General features: G+C 36.8%; 1 protein-coding gene across 4 annotated transcripts in view; it reads right to left on the minus strand.

The window, feature by feature from the left end:
- Positions 1-2,277: 2,277 nt before the first annotated feature.
- Fgf12 (fibroblast growth factor 12) overlaps positions 2,278-27,938 on the minus strand; it is a 524,714-nt gene continuing 499,053 nt past the window's right edge. For all 4 annotated transcript variants that reach the window (XM_015993290.3, XM_076548663.1, XM_006974465.4 and 1 more), the window contains 2 exons: positions 15,965-16,163; positions 2,278-2,528 (listed from right to left, as the gene is read on the minus strand). In XM_015993290.3, coding sequence (XP_015848776.1) covers positions 2,410-2,528; positions 15,965-16,163 — 318 coding nt within the window. In that variant the 3' untranslated portion in view covers positions 2,278-2,409. The remainder of the gene's footprint in view (positions 2,529-15,964; positions 16,164-27,938) is intronic.

Here is a 27,938-nt window from a genome sequence, read left to right on the forward strand (position 1 = left end):
ATTTCTATCATGAAATCATCAATGAGATGGGCAACTGTGATTTCCACCAATTGTATTTCCTGTGGACCCTCAGCTGCATTATGGTTGAGTAAACATATCACCGTAAAACCTCTAGGCACTTCCCTCTTAAAGAGTCCATGACCCATTTTGTTGAAGCCTCTTTATTTTTTTTCAAAGAAAATAAGGCTTTGTGCTTGGGATTTGTTTGGTCCTGGAAGTGACAGGTGTATTTATAATCAAGCTGGATCAATAGTGACAATGATTACAACTCCTGAATTTGTGTCTTTACGTGGTTATTCTTTTTCTAAGAGAGCAATATTCCTTATATAAAAAATTAAATATATCTGTTACTTTTCCTATATTCTGATTTAAAATGTGTACAAATGCCTTGCCTTTGTGTGTAACTGCAGTTCTTTGTAGTTTTATAGGAAAATTCCTCTAGTACATTTTCTGCCATTGTCCAAAGAACATAAATAGGATACTTGATAGAACAAGAATCACACTGAAGAATAATGATGTGTAGAGGGGAGACACTACACTGACCTTGAAAGAATACAGTAACCAGTGGAAAGGTTCAAAGTGAGGGCCAAGATCTTCTGCAAAGTATGTGTTTTAGGAGTCATATTTGGAATAATACATGCTGGACAGTAGAGATATAGGAGAAGTTACATGCTAAGTCTTCTCATTATGATATCCATAAATCTGCAAACATTTTTAACATTCTAGTTTGGTTTATTTTAATTTGGATGTCTCTATACCCTTCCTCATTTCCAGGCCTAAGTAGATCTAGGAATTCCAAAATGCCATGGTATAACTTCATGCCTTTGTTAATGTTTTCTAGTACTTCAGTATTCCTAACTGTGTGTTTGCTTGCTCTTACATGGAGTTCTTTTTCAGGACACAAATCCACTGACAAAACACTGTCTATTGGAATCAAGGCTGTTAATTTCACATTTTTTTCCCTCACTATCCCTTGAATATTCCAATTTTAAATTGTTACCTTCTGTTTTCTAGAAGACAGAATTATTGCAACCTAGTCTTTTAAATTGGATAATACTAACAAGCTACTCACTTCATAGATGGTAAGTTAGGAATCTCACTACCACACCTCCTGATTTCTCATAAAGTTTGGAAAACATCTACACATAGAAGTCTGGCAATGTAAAAAAGGCAATTAAGATTTGCTTTGACTCTAAATCTCAGGCTTATTTCCTTAGGCAAAACCCACTTTCCTTCTTCCCTGCTGCAAGATATGGTAAAAAAAAAAAAGACAACTTTCTATGACAGCTAGACATACACATACACACTCAAAGGTACCCACAAATCAACACTAAGACTGAATGGAAAAAAGCAAGAAACCTGTACTTCTTCACCATACATAGCAATGGCAGGGGGTACCCTATATCTTCTCAGAAACACAGGAAAACCCTTTCCCCTAAATATCAAAACAATAATGAAATCCCAGATCAATACCTAGATAAAAATATGATATTCTCTTAGGAGAAACTCTTTACAAATGAATTAAATCAGCTAATATGATTAAATTCAACACAAGATTTTCATTTTCTAAAATAAAAAATATTATCAACATCAAGAATATTGTTTAAAACCTTTCTTCACGTTAGTGGCGCACGCCTTTAATCCCAGCACTCGGGAGGCAGAGCCAGGCGGATCTCTATGAGTTCGAGGCCAGCCTGGGCTACCAAGTGAGCTCCAGGAAAGGCGCAAAGCTACACAGAGAAACCCTGTCTCGAAAAACCAAAAAAAAAAAAAAAAAAAAAAAAAAAAAAAAAAAAAAAAAAAAAAAAAAAAAAAACGTTAAATGGCCCCTGACTATATATGTCTGACAGACATTAGAAGAATATAATTTTGACATGTTCAAATTTATGATTGAAAGAATGTCCTGGAAACAGGATGTAATTGTGTATCATTTACAGAAATCTAAAGAAAATACAAATATGAAACGAAACTGCACATCACAGAATTCTCTAGAACTTAAAGGCATTTACAGTTCAACATTTTTAAGTGATTTCTTAAAACCTTTTCCATCAGTTCAATGACCGTATTTTGTCTGCATTATAGTTGTGTCTTCATTCCAGCTAGCCCTCTGTTAATAACAACACACTTAAATTTAGTGTTTGTGGAGTCCTGATTTATTTTTTCTTTGCTTTTATGTGCAATAATTGTTATGCATGTGAATTATCTACCACATTGCAACAGGCAAGCTTTGGTTCAATTTTCTTGTCCTACACAAAGTAAGATTTTGAGTGCAGAATCTCAGCTACTAAGTCCTGTGATGCCTTTTTTTTATTTTTTTCTCTTGTTGGGGTGGATTTATTGGAGAAAATTGGGGAAGGGAAGGGAGGAGAAGGGAGAGGGTGGGGAGGGCAGAACAGGAGGAGTTCTCAGCTATGTAGAGTCTTGATTCACAACTTTGCCGCCATTCATGGTGGGTGTTCCCGAGCTTTTCCTTGAACGGCCTTGCTTTTCTCCAATTTCATGTAGCGATGGTTCTCTGTACATACACACTGGAAGGCAAAAAACACAAAAAATTACTTATGATGATCAATATAGACATGGCTTCAATGAACTTCCTGAATCTGACTTTAGAATGTTCAGAATATTTAGAATATTCAGAGCATCCTTCATCAGGAGTGATAACTGGATGAGGATAGAGAAGTAGAAAAATATCAATGTATTTCCTTAATTGGCCCAGCCTTCCTTCACCTAAACTAAGGCCCAGAGTCCATGTACAGTTAGCTACTCTCCAATAGGGAATGTGGCTATTCAATGGAAGATTAAGATCACCTCCTCTCTTCTCTGTCTGCCTCTAAGGTTATCATCTGAGAGCTATCATGGCTTCTGTTCAATTATCACTTAGAATGAGTAGAGTTTTCCAATTCGTAGCTATTCTTAAAAGATAAATCACCACAATGAGTCTTCTAACCTCACTGGGCTGTTGTGATAGAGACGAATGTGTCTACATAGGCATATTTTATTTAAGCATCAGGAGTTACTTTCCTTCTTAAAATAAGAACAAATAAATATCTTTGTCTATTCTGGCTATTATCACTACAATGGTTCAGTAATATGAATGGTGCCTCTAAAATCAAATAGTTTCTTTTCTTGGGTAAGATTTGGGAATTTATATCTTCAGGAGCTGAACTATTTGGTCCATAGGCTTACTTAGCTGTTTATTGACTGTCAACCAGGCACACTTTATAACAGAAAAAAAAATGGCATTTTTATCAGCAGGAGTAGGTAACAAACATCTAAAATGATCAAGAAATATAAAAAAAAGAATGCCATTCATTAAGATTTTAGACAACATGTTGTAGAGAATACAGGATAAACTGTTCAGATCTAAGCTATGCCAATACTTCCAAAACATACAAAAACACAAAGCACGGTTCTTCTGACACTAGATCATTTAAGAGACAGGTTTTCTCCCCAGTGTGTTACTAGTGTATTTAGCAGTACTGTGCATTTATACTAAGTATGGGTATTGTTACTATGTGACTTATGAGCCATTAGTTCTGTGGTTGATTTTGGGATCGTCTACTTTTACTAAGTGACCAGATGATGCTGATGAAATACAACACACGTTCTCTGAGTAATACAGAATATAGATATGAAAAATGCTTTTTCAATGTCTTATGCAAGAGTATCACACATAATCTATTTTTGAATGACATGTTTAAACCTTTCATTTATTTCCATGAATATTTCTCATATCTCCAAATGCCGTTGGTTGAAGTGGAAGGGTGCAACCTATAGGTAAGCTGTGCACTAATAGCTGAGAGAGTTGATTCTGATGTTTTCAAATGGTGTAAATAGGTAATTCAACTTCTTTAACAATAACAAGAAGAATCCTAGAAAAATCGTATAGTATGGCCCTCTAGATTGTTGAAGTCCCTCAAGTGTCCTAGCTCTTAATTGTATTTCTGTTTTGAGGAAAGTAGAGCAGGCACCAAATCTCCAAGGTGAAGGGAAACTTTTATTTGTGCATAATATATCCACTTATCTACCACTGGCTAATGCACAGGGCAACTCAAAGGTAATGAAGTGATTCCATTGGAAAACAATCCACAGGCTGCCAGGAAGCAGTTTTCTGAACTCCATCACCTAATTGGCTGTGAAAACTCACAGTCTCCATGCTCCAGCACAGATCACTTAAATCATCATCTCAATGGATACAAAGAACCTTTCTGTTTAAATACCCAGAAAAAAATATTGGACCTCAGATGACTTCAAAATCATCTTAGGGGACTACTTAAAGGGTGTGATATTGATTGATAACCACTAAATAATGTCTTTGTATAGTTGATTTCTTAGAGTTTCACCATCCCTTCTGTTCTCATTATATAGATCCTACCCAAGTTATACATTTGAGCATTTATTTTTATGTATTTTCTATTTCTCACATATACACAAAGTACTTCAAGTATAAACACACACATATTAGCACTAAAATTAGTGCTGCAGGCAAATTTTCCAATAATTGAACCCTACTGGCCATCCTTGAAATGGAGTCTGCAAAGAAATTTCCAAACTGACCTCTGGAAATTTACAGTTTATCAAAGTAAAACTCAGTAATGCTACAACAGAAGATGCAGTTTTTCTTTTAGGGTAATTCAGTCACTACCTCTTTATATACCCTATTAAACTGAATAATAAAATTTAGGGTTTTAATAAACCAAATGATTAACAAGTGTGTTTTCCAGGTCACTGAAAGGAACTGTCCCTCACCCACCCAATGAATCAAATAGGTATTTTATTCTCTACATTGCTGTTTACAAAGTGGATTTGGATTGTAAGACAAAGAAAAATCAGGTCATTCTGGGAATTGCATGCAAATACAGAAATGGGGAGGAGCAAGGCAGGGAGGAGAAGAGGAAGGGTGGGAGGGAGGGAAGTAAGGAGGGAGGGAGAGAGAAAAAGAGGGAGGGAGGGATGAATAGAGACAGAGACAGAGAACTATTAAACCAATTACTTTTTCATTATCATTTACATCCTGGAACTCAGCAAAACATCTAACTTTAGACTGTAACAAGTAAAGGGCTCCAGGTCTCAATCAGATTTTAGAACTAAAATGTACTTTACAGAGTGCAACTGAATTCAGTCACAACATGAAGAAAAAGGACAGGGAAAGGACAAGCACTCTTTAGTGTGGTGACAGCCAACTCTACTAGTTGTAATAACTTTCTGTGAGTCCAGTTATGAATACTTCAAAATAAATTATGGAACAAAATTTAAGAAGTGACAAAGCATAAGATGTCTGACAAACATATTTTAAGTCAAAATGTAAACTGTTAATGCCACAAATAAATCTGTCATTTTGAAGTATTCAAAGCCACTTTAAATTGATCCTCTCATTTACTGATTAGAATAACTTGGTGATCACCAGAGGTAAGAAATTATCTTCATTTTTAAATATAAATAAAAGTAAATGACTTCCCTAATATCAAGGGCTGAGCAGTGGCAGATCCAGGATGAGCCTGTCCAGTCAGGAGATCTGATCTAAACAAGATTCAACACACTAACTGATATTAGACAATATTTACATTATTGTGGTTGCATATTAATTAATATTTAAAGTTGGCCTTACTTTCACTAAATATTGCTGTAGTCATCAAGGAATGATTTTGAAAACAAATATGACATATATATGGTAAAAACAGTAAGTAGAAAGTAACAAACGTTGGCAGGTATATGAAGAAATTGGAACACTTATTTATTGTTGCTCAGAGTAGGTGGTACACCCACAGTGAGAAATGACAATTGTCATCCTTCCCAAGAGATAGAACCTATACCTTTTCTGTTATTTTACCTTTAAATTCTCAGTGCTACTTCCAACCTTATCAGATTCACATGAGAATAAGCACCTACTGCAAGTGTTATGGTTGAGTAAACCTGGTCTAAGGGATCACATCATGCTTTAAAATGTCAACTAGGAACAGTTGCCATATTGAGATAACACACATTTGTACACACAGTCACTAAGTGGCACCCCTCCATTATTTTCTTAATGAAGCTCAAGCCTATAATGTGAGGACATGATTTTTGCTGACTTTGTTCTGACAATAAAACCATTCCTCTTCTCTTCTTCCTCATTTTAATAAACACCACCATCATTCACCAGCTGCTCACGTATTAAGCTTGACAGTCACCAATGATTTCTTTCTTTCTGTCTAATATCCTGGAGCCATTAAATTAGAATGCTCTACTAGGTCTAGCATCAAAATAAACAGTCATTCTTTCCTCCTTTAGCGATAAACCCCAGACTCTGAGCTACCTCCACCGAGAGAAGATTCTAGCACTTTGCCTTGCAATCTTCCTCCAAGTGTGTAATGATTTCCCAAAACATTAAACAGAAAAGCTAATGCCTTATGGCAACTACAAGGTCTCAAGTTCTCTGGACTTTAACCTAACTTTCTAGCTTCCTTCTACAAACCATTTTCCCCTAAAATCAACTGCATGCAGACAAACTGCCATTCTTGTTCATAATCAGAAATGCTGGATCACCTCGGATGTTTGTAACTCCTGTTTATTTGCCTGGACAAACACTTCCCTCAGATCATTGGTTAATATTACTAAATTTCAATGCTCTTTAAATATTATTAATTCATAATGTCTAATGAAAGATTTACTTCAATCACTACATAAGATGGTTTGAAATACTTTTCCTTTGGGACTAGTATATAGTGACAGTTTTAAATGTTTGCCCATTTGTTATTTATCCACAAAAATGCATAGAAATGTTTTCTTCATTAGTACCAAATTCCCTCTTATGGTGAATGACACGTTACTAAGTGTTCCATGATCATTTTCCATATGAATATCAAAACTGCAGGTATCCCTGTTTGGGATACAGATGAACTTTTTCCTCAAAGTCAATGAATCTTTCTCTTCCTCTAAAATCCTAAATCTTAATCCCTAGAACATACTTGTGTGACCGTAAAATGGATGATTTTGGAGTGGGCACTGCACAGTAGGTCACATTTACCAAGATTCTTTAGTTTACTGATACTTTTATTTTTAAATCTCCTTTATCTTCACAGGCATAAGAACATTTCATGGCAAAGAAAATGAATCAGGAAAGCTAACCACAAACCCTCCCTTTCCTCCACAGGAACATATGATAAGTTGTAGAGTCCAGAAAACAAAGAGCCTGAAGACCTTCACTTCTAGCAATCTCCCAAGTTCCTGTTTGTTAAAGTGTGACACCCCCCAATACACACTCTCACACCAGCAACAGCAACAGCAACAGCAGCACATGAAACTTAAGAAAGGACATTCTTAGACACACCCAGACCCATAGAGTTAAAAAACTCAGAGGGTGAGCATCCAACACTTGGTGCTTTAACACGTCCTCCAGGAGATTCTGAAGAACACTGTATTTACAGAGATGCCACACTTAATTGTTGTATGAAAATCAGCAGTGTCACCTTCTAAGCAATGAATTCATGTATATATGTCCTGCCTGTGCAGATTTTAACTCTCAAACAGAGAATTCACAATCGCAGGAATCATTGAAATAAATAAGCTTATTAGTTGTGAAAAATGACAAAACCTGTGTGTGTGTTTGTGTGTGTGTGTGTGTGTGTGTGTGTGTGTGTGTGTGTGTGTGTGTGTGTGTAAGAAAAGTGTGAGGGCTGAAGTTGGAAGATATCATGTGGATCTGAGCTAATTATTTTATGCTTCTTAAAATGAGTTTTCTCCCAATTAAAATGGGGATAAAAGCTATCAGCTTGTTATCAAGGTCTTGGTGACAATCAAATGATAACCCATCTAATTCAACAGATTGAAACAGCAGTGTTGTACAGAGAGGACAAGGCTGCAGATCTGTGGCTCACTGACTCCTTTTACATCACGACTCGATTCTTTACAGATGAGAAGAAAATGGGGTCTTTGAGTGGTGATGTGGGAGCTGTAACAGTCACCAATGTCATGAAGTAGGTTGTTGGATGTTCGTACAGGGCTATTGCAGTTGTTACTGACAAATTCTCCATCCAAATGGAGACAGCAGACCCTCTGTTTTGGGTGAAACTCATAATCCATGTCTTCTATCAGTTTCTATGAAAGAAGAATGAAATATGACTAATATTTTTTATTACTGACAGTTTAATCAAATCTTCTTTGGCCTTCTCTAATTTCCAAGAAATGGAAAGGTTAGATTGCTCTGTAAATTAATGTACCATTAAAAATACCCAGCTGTCTTAATAGCAGATCATAGAAAGGACTGGGCAATTAGCATGAAGCAATTTCACACCTTAATTAATGTCACATGGAATCTCTCTGGAACTGTGGGAGTGAGTTAAACACTGGTTTGAAGGTAACAGGTCATAGGAAAGTCCCCAGTATGCTGAAATGTCTATAACAGAGGTTGGGAAATTACGAACAAGAGAAGATTTATGTCTTTATCTGAAAAGAGAGAAGAAATAATATTCAAGTGTAAAAGAGAGAGACAGAAGTGAGTGAGGAATGTGTCGGGGGACTTTTCATTAAAGATTGGGGTCATTTCATTAAAGATTCATCCCAGAGACTAGCAGAAAGTTCCTGTGAAGAGTTACAATTGGGAAAGGGAAACTCAAAAGGGGAGGGAAGAAGAGAGAGGGTGGGACAGGAAGAAGGGAGGGAGAGACAACCAGAGAGTCAGAGTGCCAGTGTGAATATCCTTTCTGCAATATGCTGTGCCAGGGAAGTTTGGGGCATCCACTCTATGTAGTTATCTTTAGTATGGTCCAGCCCAAAAGAGACTCTTTGCATATGAACCATCTAGTTCTTGTTCCTGGTGATTTTATATATGTCTGTGGTCTTCACCTTCCCATTTGGAGCTTCACAACCTTAGGAACCCAGGGTGTACTTCTCTTTGGTGACTCCCTGTGTAGCTGTGGAAGAACTCTCTGCTCTACAATCTTGAGTTGAGATTTTCTTCATCCTATGCCATATCCCTCAGCATTTCTTTAAGATAGAAGACAATAAGGCAATGAACATTTTTCTAAAGAAAAATATTTAAAGATATTTTGTCTTTAATCTGGCAAAATTCGAGATGCTGAATACTTCTATAGGGATGGGTTTCAATTGATAAATACTTTGGTAATATCTTATTTTCTCCAGTACTCAGTCCTAGAAACTTAAAGTCTTTGGATAACACACAGGCACACACACACACACACACACACACACACACACACACACACACTGTTTTTCAGGGGGAATAATTTGATTATAACTACTCAACCACCTGCAAGAGCTGAGTAATCAGCTTATGGAGGAGGAGGGCGGAGAAAATGAGGTGTTTGTATCTTTTTCTTTGTCAAAGAGTCTTTTGCCCTCTATCTGATACTGGAGGGGGAGGTCACCCAAAGACAGTTTAAATCTGGGGTGTCACTTCTCCGTGGTGGAATAATGCTCTGAGAATCAATGAGCCTGTGCTGTTGTCGTAAATTCTAGGGACGAGTAAGTAGAGGCTTATTTGCATCGTACATAGCAATGGGCTTAAATACCAAGTCAATCCATCCAGTACATGCATCTGCAACCCCCTCATTACCATTGTCCTTACGTAGAACACCAGAGAGTGAAGGATTGAAGGGAATGGGCAAGTGGCTAATTATTGTCATGATATCTGTGTAAGAATTACAGATCCTTTAGCTGGACAACTTAATTTTAGGAATCTTCACATTCAAATGAAATCAACACAGGAATGAGATAAAGGCAAAGATGTCTGAAGAAAACAAAAAAACAATCACAACACTAAAATAACACACTTTGGTTTTCTACCACCTAGGGCTAATCTACTTCACAAAAAAACAGCCCACTCATCATGCAGTGCTGGGATCTGTCAGGGTGGTAATGGTATAAGCAGTGGGTTAACAGATCTATAAAGAATTTCTTGAACATTAAAAATAAAACACCCAACAACCACTTGTTTAAACAGATACATGCCTAATCGCTTGCAGTGCTATTATTTCACATTTCTTTTCTAAAACTATCCTCCAATTATATGCTTTATAATTAGACCATGGAGAGATCATTAAAAATTAAAACTCTTCCCTTCAAAATACAGTTTATGGCTAGAATACCTTTCATCTTAGGTTTTGATTCAGAAGAAATAGACAAGGAAATAACAAATTACCAATGATAGAAATAGCTCATAAAACTGTACTTTATTCATTCACTAATGTAATGAAGGAAATAATGTCTAAACTATTTTATATGTAAATTTAATGCAAGGTTCCATCAGAGTTTGTGACTTTACACTAAAGTACTTACAAAAAGTACTGCACATCCTATCAGAGGAGATGAGACAACACCTCCCATCGTTAAGGGATGGCTCTCATTTTTATCTATCTGTCTATCTATCTATCTATCTATCTATCTATCTATCTATCTATCTATCCATCCATCATCATAATCATCATCTATTTATTTCTTTATCTCTCTCTTTCCCCCTCTCTCTTCTACATTTTATTTTATTTTACATATGTAGGTGTTTTATCTATATGTTTATCTGTATACTACATTCATACAGTGCCTGAGAAGGCCAGAAGATACCGTTGAATCTCCTGGAACTGGAATCACAGCCGTTTGTGAGCTGTTATGTGGCTGCTAGGAATTGAACCTGGGTCCTCTGGAAAAGCAGCTGGTGATCTTATCTGCAGAGTGATTTCTCCAGCTGTCCATCATGTCCCCTTCCCCCAAGGTAAGATATTAATTGAAGCTAAAAAAAAAATCTATGATTGGAGATAAATACTATTACAAATTATTGATGCTCTTAAAAGGTTTGGAGCACTTTCCATATAATGTTTTAAACTAGTCTTTACCTTCCACAGTAGGAGCCCTGCTTTTAACCAAAACCCAAGCCTACGAGTTATTCATATTTTTATTTTCATATGTGTGTAATGAAAAGGTGAATACATAAACAACTCCATAGTATTACAGATTGAGTTTAGTTTATCAAACTAACAATGTACCTGTTAGACATCAGTAGATGTGCCAAAGGGAAAAAAAATCAACTATAAACTTGTTGGGGGGGGGCAACCATAAAATTTCATTGTCAAAAACTTTAGAAATCATTTATCCCAAATTATTTTACATAGTGGGAAATTAAGAGTATTAAACATGATAAGTATATAAGCATTTTATATCTTATTTATATATTATATAGGTTTATAATAATTGTTATAGCTCCTTGTTGAACAGGTCTCTTTCTTTGCCTCTTTATATGGTTTATCTCAAAGTATATTTTATCTGATATAAGTATAGGTGCTTATGTCTGCTACTGTTTTCACTTAACATGGGCTTTCTTTTTCTGTCTACTCACTGTGTCTATATATACTAGGGAAGGGCACTTCCTCTGGGCAGCAGACTGTAGGACTGGGTGACTCACTGAGTTATTTATTTCTAAGATTATTGGATCTTCATTTTTTTTAAATCCATTCATTCTAAATCTTATTAGTTTTTGAGGTAAACTTTCCCTTTTAATTATCATATTTTAAATTAACAGGTACAAAGGCAATGCATTCTTAATTATTTTTAACTCAGTTTGAACATAATACTCCATTAATGGTCGCATCCACTCATCTTCAATATGTATTTTTATATCACTTCATAAACGTTGTCTTAATTCTGCTGGGTTGAAAGACCAGCTTACTATGTGTTTTTTGTCATGGTCTATAGTGGTCTGAATGAGACACAGGCCCCATAGTTTCAGGCATTTGCATACCTGGTCTACAGTTGGTGATAGTGTTTGGGAAGGTTTGGGAGGTGCTGTCTTGCTGAAGGAAGAATGTGACTAGGGGTGAGTGGGCTTAGAGCATTTAAGGCCTTGCTCTACATTGGATTTGCTTTCTCTGTTTTCTGTTTGCAGTTCAAGATGTGAGTTCTCAGCTTCTGTTCCTGCTGTCTACTTCCATGCTGTTACCACCATGCTGGACTCTAACTCTTGAGAACAATAAACCAAAATAAACTTGTTCTTCTGTAAATTGCCTTGCTCATGGTGATTGATCATAGCAACAGAAAAGTAACTAATACATGGTACGGCATTTCTACTTTGCCATCTCATCATCACTGACTTCTCTGCGTAGCTGGATATTCATAGCTTGTTCTCAATCACAGGGCAGTATAACGTAGGGTCAAGTGCTAAGGCACTGGATCTGGCATTCCTGGATTGTAATCTCACTGTTGAATTTTTGTAGACTTGTGATTTTGGACACTTTCCTTATTGGTTTAAATATTAGTCATCTCATCTATAAAAGAAGAATAAACTAGGGATATTGTGATTCTTTTAAATAGAGATAATATATATAACCTGCCTAGTGAATACTAAATTGATAGATTGTATATAGCAAGAATAGTTTAGAAACCCACCAGGAAGGAAGAAGTTCTCATACACAGAAAAGAAAAGCCTAACATAACCTCAATTATCTTTCTTAAAAATAGAAACCCAATAGTATAAAATATAACTGCATAAAAAATTGATGGAAAGTGTTTCAAATTTTGCATATTTTTATAATTATAACAGAATATATATGAAGCATAAGGACCTGACAAATTTGTGTTTATCAAGTAACTTATAAGAGCATGAATCTCTTCAAGGATTTGCAAGGAGTTTTATTTCTACACTGTAGTATATTCCAAGAGAAGAAAAGGACAAGCAATCATAAGTAGATACGGGTTCAAGAGCATTGAGTCCTTTTGTCTAGTAATTAGGTTACATCCACAGCCTTTCTGACTTCAGACCAGCCTGTGTCACCCATGTTCATGGAAGTTCAGCACTTGACTGCTTGAGGCAGACTGCTCTGGCTTGAATTCCAGCTCTGTTACTTACAGAATCCATGACTTGGGACTAATTACACTTACTTCTTTGCTTCAACTTCAACATTTGTGAAGCAAATTATTCTGGAAACTACTTCTTAAAAATGGAATAAAAATCAGAAAATAACTGAGACATACTTTAAAACACCACCTAGAAGAAGAAAGGATTATAAAACTTGACCAATATTGTTCGATTAAGTATACTTTGCTCTTTAAGAAAAATGTCAAATACATCGATAGAGAATTAAATGGTCCTTGATGAGAAAGCAGCTAAGTTTCCATCTTCAGAAGTGAGTCTCATCACACATCTAAGAGGTCTTTCCTGCAAATGAACTCGTCAAAGGACCTTGGAATTAAATTCAAGTATTAGTGAATCCAATTTAAAAACAGAGACTATTTTCCTTCTAGTATCAAGGGGGAAATCCTTATAATTCACCAGTAAAAGCAAAATTAGAAGAAAAAACACATAAAATAATGCCATTAAGGGAACCCGAGACATTCTAAGGTGAAGAAGATTCAATCTGGAGCAGAAACTGATGTCTCAGTGACCACTCTACCACTGATCTTTCAGACCTGAATCTATATTTGGCATGAAGCCATCGGTCAAAAGGCTACATGTTCATCTCCTCTGTACCTAAGTAAGGCTAGCCGTCTAGGTGTTGCTACTGAGGTGTTAAGATTGTGTGGCAGCTATTGAAGACTATGCTGACACGAAAACTTGCATAGATTTTTTTCAATCCCTTCTTCCAGTTCTTCCTTGCCCTCTGATTCTGGCAATGAAGCTGGAAGGGTCACACACAGTGCGTGTAGTTTTGCTAAGAGTGCAATGCACAGGCTTAGGCATGTACTCTACATGGAGCTCTATTTTGTGCATCATTCTGGCTACACTGTGCAGATCTAAAGAATCCCAGCAGGGCACTAAGATGAAAGATGTGAAAGATTCAAGCACCTAAGGTCCCCGAACTGGGACAGCATGGCACCATTTCTGGAGAGTTCACCAACAGATTCAGTTTCTGAGAGGATAGCATGAGTAACCTGCCATTGGCACACGTTGTGTGAGGCCAGTCTTACTTCTAATTTACAGCACTGTAACAGTCTTCTTGTACCTTCCCTTATTTCTACAAAATGCAGCAATAAGCAGAACACTGAAGCGCATCTGGGACTCTGAGCACAGTCATCCCACGCATTTCTTTTTGACATGTACACAAGGCCATCTGCCCCAAGAGGAAACTCAACTAACCAGAGTACAGGAACCATCTCCAATTAAGGAGGCAGATTATAGATGTTTCCTCTGGGGGAATGGAGTGGAAGGGGTTCTGCAAGACTCCATGATCTATATAAAGAATAAATAAAACATAGATTTTTTTAAAAATATATTTTTCTAGCTTTACTGAAGTTTGTTAATGGCCTTGTACTACTGTTGCAAAAAAATGAATACATCAGCTTAACTGTTAAATATGATACAGGAATTGAAATTATTATTTGCCAAAGCATTCCTAAGAATGAGTATATTTCCTATAGGGTAGTATGTATTTTGAAACAGGCACATTTCTGCCTTTAACCATAGTGTACATGGAATGGTCTTGGTCTTGTCTGGGAGATTCCTCCTTCTCCCCATTTGTATGAGTCTGGCCTAGTCCTTAATGATATCTTCCTTTCTGTAGACATGACAATACTTACTCTAATTCCCAATTCTGCTACACTATTGCCATTAATAACTATATTTCATACCTCAAAGAACATATCCTCTGGAAAATATAGTTCTTAGTCTTTACACTTACTTTGTTTCTTCACATGTTCAACCGAGAACTGATTAAATATCTCTTTATGATATGCTAAATAGTGCACATGACAAAAGAGAGGTGTGAGAAAAAATATATTACATTCATTCTAAAAATGAGTTAACCATGAATGAGCAGAGATAGGGGAGCAATGGGCATCGCTAGAACAACATGATCAGCAGAAAAACATAGAGAAGATATGAGAAATAATGCTTAATTCTTCTGGTAGAGAAATCAGAGCAAAATAACAGCAGAAGTATGGACTCATTAATTCATTCTTTGTAAAAGTTAGTAAGCAGATGAGTGGATGAAAATTAGGGCAGGTGGGATAGAACACATGAGGCCAACTATAGTACAAGGTCAGTTTCACATGACTAACGGCTCAAGGTGTGAGAAAAGGCTCAAGAGGCATTGGGAGTAGTGACTGTCCCCTTCCACCCGGCGTTCTGAACATAACTGAACAGTCTGAGCCAGACTGTGATTGACTGCTATAGTCTGCTATAGTCACATGTACTATATGAACACTGAGCAGCTGGCATTGTGCACACTCTCCAACTGACCACATCTATAACATTCACAGGAGAGCATGTCAGACTAAGTCAGGGTTGCAGTGCACTGTCTCCATGTTTTTCATTTCCTCCAAGAAGGAGACTGAGCCATGGTTTAAGTTAGTATCATAGTTTCCAGAGAAAAATGCTATATTGGTAAGTGTCAATATATAATGAATTCTTGGGTCTGCATTGAAAATATGGCCACTCATCATCCTAAGTAGAGAACTTTGGAGGAAAAAAAATAGTTTCTCTCGATAGGCTTCTTCCCTGCTCAATTTGAAGCACTCAACACTATTTTAAGCGGTGAAAGGCATGCAAGTGTTAGGCTCAAATGAGAATGGAAATTCTGCAGATTAAATAAAACAACACACTATTGTTCCTTACAAATGTGAAGAAAACTGGCACAAACTGTTATTGTATTTTCTCACAGGGATGAAGAGATCAGCATCACACATATTTATAAAACTATTTGGAAAAAAATTAAGCTCTATAAAAATAGTATTATTTTTTCAGAGGTGTTCTAAAAGATTAAATAGCATTCAACAAAGAAGGAAATTACATTCCAAATAGTAACCGACACTAATTTTCTATATTCAAAAATTTTCTAACTTCCATATTCAAGTACATTTTTTTTTCTAAGTACCACATATTTACAAGAGTTCTCTGCTTTCTATTTTTCTCTTTGCTGTGAATGTTCTTACTGTATTTTCTGAATCTTTTCACTTCAGGCAGAGCCTACAGAACAGGAGACAAGAAGCACCATTCCCAACACATAGATCAGGGTCCAAGGAAGAAAAGAAGCTGCTCTCATACCTTCAATAGGTTTTGGTACAAAATGAGATGAGGGCTTCGTTTTCTTCACTCTGTTCCCCTTCATGATTTGACCTTCTTTATTGAGTCCTAGAAACCAGGCACGGCCTGATTCCTGCTGGCGATACAGGGTTGAAGAATAGATCACATAGTAGTTTTCAAACACAGACTCCTTAAATTTGCATTCTGGGGTAAAAACGTCCTGCAAAAATAAACACAGTAAATGAGAAAGGAATTAGTAAGGAATCAGCAATGGCTGCATCCAGCCAGTCTCACACATATACCCAGTGTTCAGAATAAGGCACAGGAGGGTGGAAAAATTTTCAGTTAGCACACATATAGAGAGTAATTCTACAAAATCAAAACTCAAGATTCTTTTTACAACCAACTTTTAGTTCAGAGAAAACAACTGCTTGGAAACAGTCACTCATTGGAGGTTAAGGCCCTAGATAGGTCTAAAATCTTAGCAAGTAAAATGTCTTATAAATCAGTGTTTGGTCAGTCTTCATTTTAGTGGCTGTTAGCATGGACTTAAAACAGTAGAACTTATCCCTAGGAACCAAAATCAAAAGGCAACCACAGACAACACAGGCACACCAGGTATTTTTGAAGGGAATATTCTATACTCACAAAAATCTATGACTCAGCAAAACGTGTTCTCTAAACTCATCATTATGCTATTACTTTGCTTGATGCCTGTAGCTTTCCCTTTAATTCATTTAAAATGTGGCATACTTAATAATCAGAACTCAGATATAACAACCTTAAAAATAAGCAGTAGGAGAAAAATACTCCTATTGAAGAATCCTCAATGAAACAGAAGGATGCTGTTATTCCAGGAAGAAATCTTAAAAACATCTCCTTCAGTTTCATCTCTTAAGAAAACCAAAATGCTAAAGAGTTAGTTAAAAGATGCATAAAAGTAAAATTACAAGCCAATGTGAGAATTCACTCTTAATTGTGTTATAATCTCAGACTCACCTCTCAGACTCACTGTTTCTGTTTCTAATGACGTATAACACAATTTTGTAATTAATACAATAAAACCCTATCTTAAAACATCAAAGAATGAAATGTATTTTTCTAAAGATAAAATACCTCTCCTTTTGAGATAAGCAAACGTAAAACGGGATAGCATGTTATCCAGCTCTAAGCAAGTAAATCCCTCCCCATGCCAACTCCCCTCATGCTACTCCCTCTTCCTTTCCAAACATGTTTGCCATAAAAAGTCTTTGTCACCATGTCACTGCATGTTGGAAAGTTTCCCGTGTGAAGTCTCACAACTTGGTACATTTACACAGAGAATTCCATAAATGATGACCATGTAAAAATAAAGCTGGTAGGTTCTTATAGTATCATCTATAGGAACCGTGTCCTTATAGATGATACTCCTAAGAGATAAACAAGTAGGAGGCTAGTGAAGGCTGTAAATGCTAAAGATGCCACCGAAGGGACTCCTTTGATTTGAAAATGACTTTCATATTACTGAACAAAAATGAGACTGAGAAAGTAGAAGCACAGTAATAGTAGTAATAGTACATTAACACTATTTACATTAAAATCAGAAATGAGAATTCTTAGAGTACTCTTCATTCTAAGAAATTATCCTGGTAATCTTGGAAATACATGACAATAAGATACTCTTTAATATGGTGGTGGTAGAACTGCCCAGTTAAAAGTGTTGATAAGGATAAGAATGTGGAAAAAACTGTAACTCTCACATATTGCTGGGGGAAGCATGGAATGCTGTAATAGATGAGAAAATAACCTGCATCTTCCCAGAAGAATAAACATACAGTTAGCAATGATCCACCCATTCTACTTTTAGACATGCACCTATAGGAAGTAAAAACATGTCCATAAGAAAATTTATAAATAAATGTTGATAGTAGTATTGATTACAGAAACAACTCAAGTATCTATCAAATGATGAGTAGATCTACAAAATGTGGCATAGCTGTATAATGTATTACTGTTCATTGATAAGAGTAATAGGATACTGATTCATATGACAATATAAATGAGCCTTAAAACCATTATGCTAAGTGGAACACAACACCACTAGGCTCCATGATGCAAATACTACATGTTATTTGATTCCATTTATATGAAATATTACAAGAGGGTTTGTAATATCGCATATAATGAGCAAACAATTTCAGAGATGGGAAATAATGGATGTCAAGTGCTACCACAGAGTTGGAATAAAACAGAATGACTGCTTCCCTGGAGAGACGGAAATGAGTCGGAATCAAGTAGTTCTGATATTTGTGTAACTTTGTAGAAATACTAAAATCCAACAAACTGTAAGTCTTTAAATGTGAATTTTATTGTGTGTAAGTTATATTTCCATAAAAAAGAATCAGAGAAACAAATTGGCTGGAGAAGATGAGGGGAGAGAATAAAACCATTGTTACCTGGCAACACTGGTCTTAACAATGTGTGCTCTTCATGACATCATATCCATACAACCAAGGAAGAGTCAAATCATTGCCAAGTATCAGGATTAAAGAAGTACAGATTCAACTAGTGAAAATGACAAGGCTTTTCAGGTTTTGATGCTAGAAACTGAACCAAGGCCTTTTATATGCTAGGCAAGTGTTCTGTTCTGAACTACACCCCCAGCCCAGTAATGGTCTATTTTTCAAACTGATGTACTCCCTGAAGCAAGTTAAGATTAAAAGAAAAATGGCTTATTGAGTTGGCTGTTTTAGAGGCTGAAAGGGATCTAGACAGACAATAGAAGAGAGGCAGACAGAAAAAGAACATTTCACAAAATGCAAAGCCAGAGACAGACATGGCTCTCCCAGTCCTTCCGAAGACCATGCTCCTGGTTGACTTAAGGCACTCCCACTATGCTTCCCCTCTTTAGCGGTCCTGCTACCTTCCAATTTTGTCAGTCTGTAAGAAAACCAAGTTCCAGTTTTCTTGTAGAACTAAATCGAAAGATTTAGAAAAAATTTAAATTTGGCTATTTTCATTTAAAACTAGGCTGAGGAGTTGGGGAGAAGACTTGGTAAAATGTTCGCTGTGCAATCATGAGAAACTATGATAGATCCCACAGAAGCCAAATGAAAACGTTAGTGTGGATCAGCAGAGACAGAGCGATCTCTGAGACTGACTAGCCAGTCCAGCTGAAATAGTGAGTGCCAGGTTCAGTGATTCCTATCTCAAAATATAACATGGAGATGTATGTGGAAGAAACCTATCATTAATCTCTTACCTCCACACACATGCACATTTATGAAAGTGCACTCACATACAATATGCACTCACATGAATATGTACACACACAAACCCAAGATGACCACGTATGCTTTTATTTCTTCACCTATCCCAATACTAAATAAACATAGTATTATCCCTAGATGTTAAGGAGCTTTGAGATTCCACGGAGAAAGCTCATGTCATCAGGTATCCTTGGGCAATGATTTTCAGTATAACCTCTACCATATAACTGTTATTTCAGTTTCTACATACAGTTGGGCACCAATGAATTTATATATTCTTTTTGTATGATAAAAATAGAAATATTGGAGTGCCTAGCAGTTAAGATTGTACTTCTAGTACCAATATGTATTATGTTATGAGACTTACAAGTAAGTGGCTAAAGTCTGAATTTCATATTTTTTAAGTGAAAAAGGAGACATTTCAAAAAAAAAAGAGTTGATACAGATTGGACACAAGTTATAAACTTTCAGAATTTACACAGCCCCATGTTAACATTATCCATGTGACAAAATGATTGTGTTTTGTCACATAACAAGCTATTAAATTCTGTGCTTTTGTCACACATTTGTATGGTGTCTATCATCCAGAAAGGCATGCACAAGCATACTTTAAATGAAGTACACAGTCATTTAAAAGTCTTGGCATTTGATCAAGCACATTCAGATGGATTCCAAGATTATTCAACGACTGTCCAGACTGACATCACATCTCATGTGCCGTGAAGACAGTCTGGGAGCCAAAGGTGACAAGACCCTAGAATGCCTTGATCAATACCGAAAACAGAGCGAAAGGCAGTATAATAAGGAAGAATTTTCTCTCTTGAAAATTCACATTGCAGTTTGTGAATTTTCCTTATGTCTGTGATCCTGAGCTCTTAGCTTAATATAGAAATTACAGTGAAGTTTATAGAAACATGTTTTGATGAAGCAGAATTTCCCCACAAGCGCATCATGTATGTAGAAGAGGGCAATGCTTTTGATACAACCAAATCAATAATTTAACAATTATTCATTCATTAAAATATGAATTACTTCAGTAGAGTATGCATAGATTGATAGTGTTCAGAAAAAAATTTTTATCAGAGTTTGCCGTGCTTTGGTTGCACAGCCTTAGAAGCCTGTGACAAGCTCCTTCTTACCTTCTGAACATTTCTCCAGTCTAGTCTTGTTTTCAAAAGTTCAGAACATCCACCCAGCTCAGTCCAGATGATGAATGAATGCCAAATCATTCCCCAGATCCATGAAGCTCACCCCAGTATCCCTCTCAAGATCTTCCCATCCCATCTGGTTCCAGTCTGACCCTGTAGAATTCCAGATTCATATCTTCAAAGTGTATGCTGTACTTGGATGCCCGCTCATGTCAGATTTATTCCTGACTCTTTTTTATCCATTTAGCTTTCTGATCTACATGGCCTCTAACTTCCCATGTAGAAAGACAACTATTCCTTCTTGGCCAGGCTTTACTTGTGGCAGTACGGACAGTTACCAGTTTCATTTAAATGCAGTTTCTTGGAAGATGAGAATATCATGAAGAATAAGGAGGTGGAAATTCAGAGAGTCCAATGAACATATGGAAAAACTGCTCTTTTTTTTTATAGTTGACTATACTGACATAGTTCTCATCAAATGCCAGTTCCTGACCACACTGCACTTCCTAACTGAATGATGATGATGCAATTTTCTTGATCTCTCTATCCTAAAGACCCATGAAAGATGCTATTCACAGTAACATTAGGTGATGTTGAGCTTTCCCTCATTCAGTTTCTCAAAGATTTTTTTTTTTTTTGGTTTTTTTGAAACAGAGTTTCTCTGTGTAGTTTTGGAGCCTGTCCTGGAACTCGCTCTGTAGACCAGGCTGGCCTCGAACTCACAGAGATCCACATGGCTCTGCCTCCTGAGTGCTGGGATCAAAGGCATGTGCCACCAATGCCTGGCTAGTTTCTCAAAGACCGTATATATTTTTTGTAGTATTTAGTGTGTTGTCTGTGTCATCATGGTTTGTCCTCCTCCCATGGACCCGCTGCACTTCAGCTCACGGAACACTCTTCCTCGGCACATTTTACAAATCTCAGCACATTTGGCAGTCATTTTATTCTTGTTGAAATAAATAATAAGAATTACACTCCAGGGAAACAGTTATGAAAATATACAACAATATAAAAGTGACTGATGGAACAGAGTTGGTTGTGATATCTTAAACAGGATATTTAATTTTGACTTAATTTTTTCTTATCTATAAATGAATAAAACAATTTTCATATTAAAATGTTATGAAATTAAGTAAGATGTAAATATTACTTCCTAAAATCTCCTTTCAAAATGGAGATTTTTCTTCTAACTTTACTAAAAGATGATGTATACCATTGTAATGTCAGTAAAAAGCAGAGGCAGCAGGTAAATTTGATTCAAGATGAAAAATCTAACACTTGAGATCCACATAACATTCATATTTTCCATTGTCTCCAGCTTACACACTATACTTACCAGTTTTTCTTCTCAGCCACCATGTTTTACTCACTTTAAATGTTTTATTTTCTGGTGTGGGATGTTTTGATTGCACTGTGAGACTCCAGACTGTCAATAAAGTTTGTCTTGAATCAGGAGATGGAACCAACAACTAGTTGAACAAAATTAGCCCTAGAGAAGCCAGGAATTTGGATAGAGAAGATGTATAGGAAGGAAAGGGTAGCGACTAGAGGTTGTGCTTCCTTTTGGTTCTGGGACAAGGGAAGAGACACGTCTCTTGTGGTATCTCTGGCCAAAAAGCAAGGTCAGCTAGCTGCTACTCAACCTCTCTGAGCTAGTTTGTCAGCTCAGCTTTTGATTCCTGAGTTTTACTGATAAATAGAACAAGGCTTAATTTAAATCTATATATCACCGTCCCCAGACCAGAAGCTACGGCCAGACCATGGCTTGAGTGGCCAGTGGGGTGCTGACTGTGGGGCTGTGGGGCAGCAGACAATAATTAAAATACTGGTAGATTCATGGGCAGTCACTAAGTCAACAAAAAAAAAGCATCAGTTTACAAATAAAGAGCACAAAGTTCCTATGTTAAAACTGTCAGTTTACAATTTCTTATAATAGTGATATCAATACATAAAATGAATAAAATATAAAAGAGACTCTTCCAAAACACTTGAGAAATGAATAGTAAACAATTTGATGAAAAATCATTTGGACTTCTAAATTTCTGGTGTATTGTCTACTAATAATTTTCCTTCTGACCTTTGGCAGATCAGTTAGCCTCCCTAGACCCCAAATGTCACCAACATAAACAGAAGATAAGATTTCTACAGACACAGGAGTCACAAAAATCAAATTATATAACACCTATCTTTTGATACCTACAAAACCATGGAATTATTTGGAATTATTTCCCTTTCACCAGATAGTATGATAATTTAAAATGTTTTATATTTTATTATTGTGTGAAAATACATTAAAAGTATTGAAAGTGAATTAATTTGGTTTTTAGTTAAAGCCAAATCTTTTTTGCAGTGGTAGGCACAGAAGCTAAGTCAGTTCTCTACCAGGAAGCTACAGCCCATTCTCATTACAACCTCTTCTGTCTCCCCTGGTTTTAACTATAACATGTATATTTTATAGCTCAGGTAAGAATCTGTGACTTTCATAGCCCTGTGTCATTAACATGGTGAGATGGCACTATTCTGCACATTCCTTCCTTCCTCTTTTTTAGCTGGTATGATCATGAGATGAATATGAAGTCAGTGAATGCACAATCCTTGCCTTCTGGCCTCTGGTTTCCTTCCTGTTGCTCAAACACAAGCGGCTCACCTCTTTCCCCTTACTCCTGAAAACCTCTTCACTTCTGATGCATCCTATTACTACCTCAGAGAGACCTTCCTTGCGACCATGTCACTACCTCAGGAAGAGTGCAGAAGCATCTTCTCACACCACTTTCCAACCTTTATCTTGATATTTCATTTTTCATAACATTGCCCAAGGTCATTGAAAAATATGGACCGTTTAAAGCCTTATGAAGGGGGCATTGTGATGGTTGTATCCCCTGGATACAATACTCAGTAAGTCTGGAAATAAAAACTATTTAGTCCAAAAGGATGAATTTGGTGAAAAGACATTCTGGGACCTGACTCACTCAGCTATCCATTTCTACCTTGTGTTCACAGTGAGGTCATTTGTCTTCTTAGGTGTTCATTTCCCTCAATGTAAATGTAACTGTCAAAATTAATCAATCACAGGTATACCTTATGTCTTCACCTCCCATGGGCTTACTATTCATATCAAAAGTAATTTCTTGAATGTGAACAATTTCTATAAACCATCATTTCAAAAGCAGTTCTAACCTTCTCAAGAAATGTTAGTATATTATTAAAATATCACAAGGAAAAATTTAACCAAAGAAAAGCTGTGTGATTATTTGAGCAGTTATGATAATTTTGTGGTATTTAAAAATCACCTTCTTTCAGAGGCTCTTTTAGATTTTATTTTTTCTTTTACTTTTCTGGTGAAAATCCACCAAACAACCTTTTTTAACCCATGGCTCAGGCTGGTCTCCACCTCTCAGTCTCAAGTGATAATCCTGGCTGAGCCTGCAAAGAAGATGGAATTAGAACCACGTACCACTGTGCCTGGCCTCAAATTCTTAGAATGCTTTTAGCAAATGAAATCATCTCAGCTATTTGCTATATAGTACTGTTACTGGGACATGTATAAGAAAGAAAGAAAAAACAATTACTGGTAATCCTCACAAACTTGGTTTGTATCTAACAACTCCAGAGCAGATTCCTTCCACAGAGCCCTTTGGATATCCGGCTGTAAACTCTGTGGTCTGCTCACTTCGCTAAAGGCTTTTTGATCCACAGAACTAGAAAGTCTTAGTGTGTTAACAATTGCTATGTTAATGTGTTGTCCAATATAATGATGTTAAATCAACTGATTTAACATTGTTTCCCGTTTGACAAGAGGCAAAGAAAATGCTATATTGCATTACTTCAAATGAGGAGTAACCCTCCTCCCTCAATAGCTTTGACTACAAGTTCAATGTTATAACTTAAAAAATAAACACAAATGTGGGAACCATTGTCTATACATTTTTTATTCTTTTTTTACTGAAAAATTACTGAGAGTGGATTCCTTTAAAAATCAAGATTCCTTGTTAACTCGTTCTTTGCAGTGTCTAGTGAGACAGCAAAGTAAATGCACAGCACATGAAATAGTGCTACCAGGGGCGCTGGAACTGCAACTTTGGAGGCAGTTAGACACATGTGTTTAAATTCCCACTGTTATACTTTGATCACATTCCTGACTTCTCTGAAACTTAATTTCAACATCTATAAGTCAGAGCTAAACGCCACCTCCACTGTAAGGCTGCCACCATTATACAAGAGAAAGCACGTTGAGGTCAGGCCTATTGCACCTGCTATTTCACGCTCTTTACCCCTCATTACAAGTTTTAGGTGCTAACTAATACAACAGATGAGAACGGGGCCAACATGAGCAGCAGACTTATTTACTCCGGGAATCCAAACACTGTCCTGCATATGCCTTAAAGTGTGAAGGGCTGTCCAAGACTACCTTAGACAAGGTTCAGTGTGGTCATCTATCTGCAGAGTGCACAGAGAATGCCATTGTCAGCTTCTCACCACCTCCTACTGAAAAGTCATATCCTGAGGACACTTGACTAGCCTCCAACAAGAATCCTCTAAGAATGAGAGGTGAATATGAGAAGGGAAAGGAGCCCAGTGGGTGAGAAGATGTAGCATCTTACATCTCACTGTTATCAAAATTGTTTCTACAAGTGGTTTAGAGGCAATATATATCTATAATAGAGATTGGGCAAAGACAGAACAACAAAATATTTGCGTGTAGCTAAAGGGATGCTGGGAATAAACAGGAGTTAAATTCTCACATTACAATGTATCCTTTGACCCACTTCTAAAAGTGCAGATATGGAAACATATGTGCAAAATAGAGTATGCTGAAGATTTTATATTCGTAGCAAAGGTGTTGGAAATGTCTAACTACTGAAAACAATCTATATATTTTTCTAAGTGACAGTGATTGAGTAATATCAGTGTTTTTCCACATAAGATACTGCACAGTTCTCGATGTGACTAGAGATGATCATTCTGCACTATTCTTGAAAGTCCTCCAAGACACATAATAAAAATATATCCACAAAATTAAAAAAAATGCTTTCTGTAAATATGCATGTACTTGGATATACAACCATTTGTATTAAATACACACACAGTATAAAATATATTTTGGCATTTTTGTTAAATACATAAAGTATGTGTACATAAACTCAAATTAGTATTTGCTAGTATTGTTCTTGGAAAAAAATCTACTGAAGGATGCCCACAGATGCTTGCCTCATGAGAAGGGATTTGTATGGATAGAGAAGAGCTAAAAGAAACAGATTTTTTTGTGAATATGCATGTATTATATAATTATATGTATAGCTAATTATAAATTATTTAATTTATAATTAGCTATACATATAATTATATGTATATAATTATAATTATATAATTTATTATAATAATATAATAAATTATTATATATAATTTATATAATTATTATATAATTATATAATTTATTTTGATTTTTATAGGTGATTACTGTTAAAAGATTGCAGGAATCTCAGAACAGACTTTGAACTTTGGACTTTAAAACATCCTTGAGACTTTGATAGACTATGAGGACTTTTGAAGTTGAACTAAATGCATTTTGCACTATGATATTGCTACAAGCTTATGGGGACCAGGAAGTGGAATGTGATAGTTTGAATATAATTGGCCCCCATATTCTCAAAGGGAGTGGCACTATTAGGAGGTGTGGCTCTGTTGGAGTGGGTATGGAGGAAGTGTGTCACTAAGGGAGCAGGTTTTGAGGTTTCCTTTCAGGATACCATCCACTGTCTCAGTTGACATCCTTTTGCCTGCAAGACGTAGGACTCTAGCTATTCTTTAAACACCATATCTGCCTGCATGCCACCATGCTCCCGCCTATGATGAAAATAAACTGAACATCTGGAACTGTAAGCAAGCCACCTCAAATAAATATTTCCATTACAGTAGCTGCCATGGTCATGGTGTCTTTTCACAGCAATGGAAAAACCCTAACTAAGACAGAGTCTATTACCATGAGGAAGAATTGTAGCACCAAGCAAAGGGAAGGAACATCTGAGAGCTCACATCTCCAACCACAAAGCCTGCCCCCAATGACATCCTTACTTCAGCAAGGAGCCATACCCAAACCGTGTCACCAACTGGGGAATAATTAGTCAGATGCCTGAGAATACAGGGTCAGGTTATTCAGACCACTACAAGTGTGTCCGGTCATTGAAGGGACACAGCTCCAGAACTTGGCATGCTCACTCTTTAGGTTTAAATACAGTGTCCCGGAAGTGTCTGCAACTCCAGGTGAGTTGACTGTAGTGAGGGAGTAATTCAGGACATGGCTGCTGCTGGGAAGATGAAGGCCAGGGCAACCTGGCACAGAGCACCTGAGATGGAGGATGTCTAGAATGCTGCTTTCATGTACAACAGACACCACAGATCCTGTTTGTTTGTTTGTTTGTTTGTTTGTCTGTTTGTTTAAGCATTTGGGGGGAGAGTAAGATTATATTTTTAAAAAGCAGCAAAGCAAAGGAATCCTGGGAACAGATGTTGACCTGCCGTTCTACTCTAAGAGTGCTGTTCACCTACACCTTACAGACCTGCTCTGAGCGGGCGAACTCGAGCCTGCATGTTCTGTCACATCAACCACTTCCACTTCCATAGCCTGAACAGAATCTGCTAGACAAACAGTTCTGATGGCACTGCAAAGCTAGAGCTCTGTTTAAAAAGGTTTAAAAAAAATCTCCTGTGACACATCTTGCTGTGATGATGAGTCTTCTGCACAGAAATTCAAAGTAAACACATTTACCTCCAAAAAGGAATTGGGAGAAAGGAGCCCGGCTCACTTTGTGCTTTTCTCTGAAGTCCTCCTGGGCTATGGAGTAGCATTTCACTCTTTTATGATTTTTGACACGCTTTCGTAAAGACAAAGAGATTTGCAACCATATTTGTTTGATTTCATAAAAGATGCTAAACACAAAGGAAGCTCTCAGATCTGTCCTTATGATGAGCAAAAGGATTCTTAAAATTTAGACCTGAGAATTTTAGAGTTGAGGAAAGCAAGACTGGGCAGTGGGGAAGAAATGACCCAATCAGGGCCACAGGGTTGGCTAATTGAAGAGTTGGGGTCAGAGCCCTGTCCAGTCCAGAGATGCGCTCCCAGCATGCTACTCTGGTGCTTTGGTTGAGTTTTGCTCTTGCACAGATTAGCAATGGCTTGAACTTACAATTATATTTCCAATTAATTAGATGTTCTTGACCAGTGAACTTCAATTCGTGTAATAGTTGTTACTTTGATTAACTGCAACAGTGAGCACTTTGTCTCAGGCCGCTCGTATGGTAGGTAGCAAAATTTTCCTTGTATGGTTCGGTAAAGCAAACTTACATGAAGTATGAGGACACAAAAATGTGACAAGGGGTGATCATTTTATGTAAATTAGGTAAAGAGAGAACAGGTTTGATGGATGATCTTACTAGGGATGGTTAATGGATAAAAAAAAAAAAATCATTTCCAAAGTAGAATCGGCATTTCTGAACAGAGAGAAACCTGAATAAAAGGCCAGGGCAGGCTCTACCACTGTTACACTGCGACCTAAGAGTCTCATAAAAGCACATTCTGAGTTCCATTCATTTGTTGTCACG

Source organism: Peromyscus maniculatus, chromosome 12, assembly GCF_049852395.1.
Source record: "Peromyscus maniculatus bairdii isolate BWxNUB_F1_BW_parent chromosome 12, HU_Pman_BW_mat_3.1, whole genome shotgun sequence".
NCBI lineage: Eukaryota > Metazoa > Chordata > Mammalia > Rodentia > Cricetidae > Peromyscus > Peromyscus maniculatus.